This window comes from Rhagoletis zephyria, unplaced genomic scaffold (genome assembly GCF_001687245.7).
Source record: "Rhagoletis zephyria isolate East Lansing unplaced genomic scaffold, Rhagoletis_zephyria_1.1 Rzeph_scaffold_04059, whole genome shotgun sequence".
NCBI classification, from domain to species: Eukaryota; Metazoa; Arthropoda; class Insecta; order Diptera; family Tephritidae; genus Rhagoletis; species Rhagoletis zephyria.
This window is the reverse complement of record NW_016161142.1, coordinates 4,484-8,928: the sequence shown is the minus strand read 5'-3', so window position 1 is coordinate 8,928 and position 4,445 is coordinate 4,484. Positions and strand designations below refer to the sequence as shown.

Genomic DNA, 4,445 nt, shown 5'->3' with positions numbered 1-4,445 from the left:
AAAAAAAAAAAAAAAAAAAAAAAAAAAAAAAAAAAAAAAAAAAAAAGGATGGGCAGCTAAGCAAAATATACTGTATACACATCTCTATCTAATAGTATAAATTAGTATACGTTAGAATTAAGAATTATTTATTATTTACTTATTTATTTATTTTTTTCTGTGTAATTTATATCCTGTGCAATTTCTAATTCCAATTTTTGTTGTACTAAAGAGGAACACAAATCTTCTTGTACTAATGTAACTCATTGTTGATAAATAAATTCGAATAAATGAGAAAATAAAATCTTACAGACAATTTCACGAAAGCAATTTAAGTGAAAAATTATTTCAATATTTTTAATTTTATATGGAAATTGACAGAGAACAAAAAATCCTTTTCCACTTAAATTNACAATTTCACGAAAGCAATTTAAGTGAAAAATTATTTCAATTTTTTTAATTTTATATGGAAATTGACAGAGAACAAAAAATCCTTTTCCACTTAAATTGCTGGTGAAACCGGCTGTTAAAATTAAAAAAAAATAATAATTAAATTAAGACAACAAAATACATAATACATTAAAAAATTAAAGAAAAAAATAATAACAACCAAAAATTCCGCTGCTCGAAGAATCGCCCTTGGAACTGAAATAAAAATGTGAGTGAGGCCACATAAAAGGTCGTCATTACTTAAATATTTCATTATCCATTGAGCCCTTATCTTTTTTCCGACCGTGCTACGCATTTTCATCCATATAAGGCATTCTCAGAATTTTTTTTATTAAAGCAAATAATAATAAAAGAGATGCCCAAGCCAGCGAAATCGTTGAATTATCACGAGTGTGACTCTTTTCCTGTAATTTAAAACATCACCAACAAGGCCAGATATTTTGCGTAAAATTACGAATGCAACTAGTAGCTATTTTTAATTGTTTTTTTTTTGTGCACAAAATAAAGTTTATTACAATACAATGCACTTTTAGAACTCCGGGTGTATGATTTCTCAAAGTTTAGTAATTTTCCAAAACCACACTTTCCGTTTTCGAAATGCACATTGGAGTCTATGAAAAAACTTACGTGATTTTTGTGTTCGAGTAACTCCTTCAGATTCTCCTCTATTATCTCCTCATCAGTCATTGATTCAAGACTTCTTTTCGTCTGTGTGCTGCTGCTACTTGGGGCGTCTGTGGTAGAGATCGTTTCACTTTTAAGCGTCGATTTGGAATCCACTTTCTGTAGTGTTCTATTCAAACTGTTACCTTTCACAGTGTCGCTTGATTCTCGTCTAGGCAATGTGCCGGAGAGTGATTTCAAATCACTTTTTGACTCGACACTACGCAATGTTGATTTTGAGTCTGACTTTATTAAAATTTTATGATCGCTCCTCAAAGAGCTTTTAGATTCGGCTTTCGAAAGCGTCGCATGTGTGGATGGATGCTTTGAATCACTTCTTCGTTTATGCTTCGTGTCATTTTTAATTTGTATGACAAAATCGTTTTTTGCGTCATTAACTGTTAAAAGTTTTGATATATTTTTGGGATTTTCTTTTAAATTTGTTACTGTATTTTTTGGCACAATTTTGTGTGAATTATGTGTTGGCACTTCAATTGCGTGAGAGTTATTTTTGAAACGAACGCGATCGTGTTTTAAATTGTCAGTTATTTCAAAGCGGACATCGTGTTTTGCATTATTATGTGATTTCACTGGAATTTTGTGAGCTTTTTCATTGGTCACTTCGAATTTAATGTTCTCAGACATATTTTTCAAAATAATTATGCATATGAATGTACATATGTATTTGTGTGTATGTTTTTAAATGCTCCGCCAAATCACTTCAAAAACATCTGCTATATAAAAGCTAAATTAAATCGGCGGAGAAAACTTTAAACATATGTATATACATCAATACGTGTGTTTTGTACGCGCCGCCTTCTAAAATACTACTGAATTCGTTTTAAGATTTCCATGCAAGTGCTTGCGTGCCGATCATTCGACACACACATTTCCACACTTTACCGAGAACTTCGGCACCTTCTGCGATCTTTCGGCTTTATTACTCTCTGTTTAACATTTACAGAGCTCCGAATGTCCGTAAATGAAATTTATATATGTATATGTATCTATATGTAGATCCATTAAGGTGGAAAAAACTCGTTTTTCGTTAGTAGATGTCGTTCGGATTTCAAAAAAAAATCAGTTGATAACTGCAAAATATTTACGGGTACATCGTGAAATTTTTTTGATCAAATTTTCTTAAATCCACTTCAAGCGTAGACTGGACCCGCAAGCCATTTACGTATGCCTTTGGTTCCGCAATAAATATTTTCCTACCCGAAGTGCAACAGTTTTTTCGCTCTCCACATTAATTTACGTACACATGAAAACAAACATACAAAATTTTTACAATAAAACTCTTGCGAATGGCGAATGTGAGAAAATACCAATTAAAAGTACTGAATTTTTTTAAGAAAATATCAGAAGTATTCGCAAATACACCGTGCTATGTAATGAAGTCCATGAAATCTGCTTGTTTGTTTACTATATCATAAATTAGCTGCGGAGAGATCGGTTGCGATCACCGATCAGTGCAGATCAGCGTGCAATGGAAAACATTGCGCATGCTTGTTGTTGTTAGTAATTGGCATTCGATGGCAATTTCCATTTCAAAGCAGCGGGAGTCGTCTTGGCGTTTAAGAATTAAGTACAAATACATATGTATGTATGTATGTATGTATGTACGTACATTTATTTACAAATAAACATAAAAGCAAGCCTGCGTGTGCACGGGAGCGTATACGTAACCACAACAAATGTAAAGCATAAAAGAACAAAGAAACGAACGGATGTACGCGACTTTTATGTTTTTTACGCATGCATGTAACTAACAAGTAATATGTATAATAGAGTAGCATTGAGCTGTTTAATGAATGAAACCGCAACCACTGTTGTTTAAAAATTTACTAAATATAGTATTTGAGGCTTTTGTATTTATGGAAATCTTTATTTGTATTCTTGGATATTTTTAGCTATGCATTAAGCTACTAGATGGCGCTTGTCTTGAGACTTTCTGTACCGAAAAGGCTTCCCACGAAAATTATGTATATATGTCTGTTGTCCCTCCATACAGTGGGAAATTAGCGAAATTATTTCAAACTGTCGAGGGGTTTCAATGTGCAAATTAATTTAAAAAAACGTACACGGATGGCTACCTACATACCATTACTATATGGTTACACTTAAAAAATCTAAAAGGATTAATTTTGCAAGTAATTAGCTCGAGAATCAAGCCATAAAATGTATATGTATATAATATGTATGTAGATTAGTCTTAAAGTTTGGTTTACGTTATATAAAAGAGGATACTAAATATACCGTGTTGAGTGACATATTAAAAGTTTATGTAAGTTTGTTCGGTTTTTAGCAATATCATTCTGCAGAAAAAACTCAATATTATTGCGGTTTTGAATAAAGAAAGTAATATAAAGGGCTTGCCCCCGCTAGGTTTTTATTACTGATGACACTTTGGGAAATAATAATAGATTGGAACATATACATATGTAAGTGTTGGCCGAGCTTCCCCTCCAATATGTGGCATGCGCCTTCATTTTGTCACACAAAGGGGAGGGACCTACAATTTTTCGCTGATTCCGAACGGCGATTGTATTTTTATGAGAAGCTGGCAGAACTACATTCGGAGGTTTGCCATTGCCTGCCGAGGGGCGACCGCTGGCACCTGCGTAGTGATAGCGCGCACTGCTAACCACTACATCACAGCGGCCGCCATTAGAAATGAGGAATAATTTAACAAACAACTTCAATTTATATAGGAATTATTTTTTGAACAAATATGTTAATTGGAAAATTCCTTAGCAGTCGTTTTTATTTCATGGTAGTCTATTCATTTTGAATACTGGGTAGCAAGTCGCAAGGAATGTTAAGTTTGATTTACGAGACCAAGGAGTTTTAGAATCGCAGTCATCTTGAAAACAAGGATGGTCAAAGTAATTCTAATTCAAGGGAATAGGAATTTTCGGGCCTCAGCCAGATTATGCCCAAACGGTACAACCCATTCGTGAAAGTGAAATTCCAAAAGGATTTCGTTCCACCAAATCCCATATTTTTCTTATTGTGGGTAATATTTTCTACTTTCAATTCTATTAAATATTTTTCTTAAAAAAAAAACGTTTGCTTTACATTTTTATGTATTTCTTAGAAGTTGCTTTCATAAAAAATTTTATCATAATATATGTGCATGCATATCCTTTTAAGTTCTTAAGAAATCTTCTTAAAATTGTTAAAAGGAAATCTTCTTCTAAATCATGGCCACTTTCAGCATTTCTTATATGGAATTAAGTAATGTGGTCGTTTCAAGCAATTCTGATGTTCATAAGCGCGTTGCAACAGAAGCACCAGGATCTAGAACCGGACCTTCTAAAGCGAATATCCAGCGAATTGAGCCCGCACTT

The 4,445-nt window shown here is 33.1% G+C and overlaps 1 protein-coding gene across 1 annotated transcript in view; it reads right to left on the bottom strand.

Annotated features, from left to right (window-relative positions):
• The window catches only part of LOC108370188 (uncharacterized), a 14,207-nt gene extending 12,298 nt beyond the window's left edge, over positions 1 to 1,909 (bottom strand). Inside the window, exon 1 of the mRNA XM_017625474.1 lies at positions 1,057 to 1,909. Coding sequence (XP_017480963.1) covers positions 1,057 to 1,737 — 681 coding nt within the window. The 5' untranslated portion in view covers positions 1,738 to 1,909. The remainder of the gene's footprint in view (positions 1 to 1,056) is intronic.
• Between the last annotated feature and the right edge of the window lie 2,536 nt (positions 1,910 to 4,445).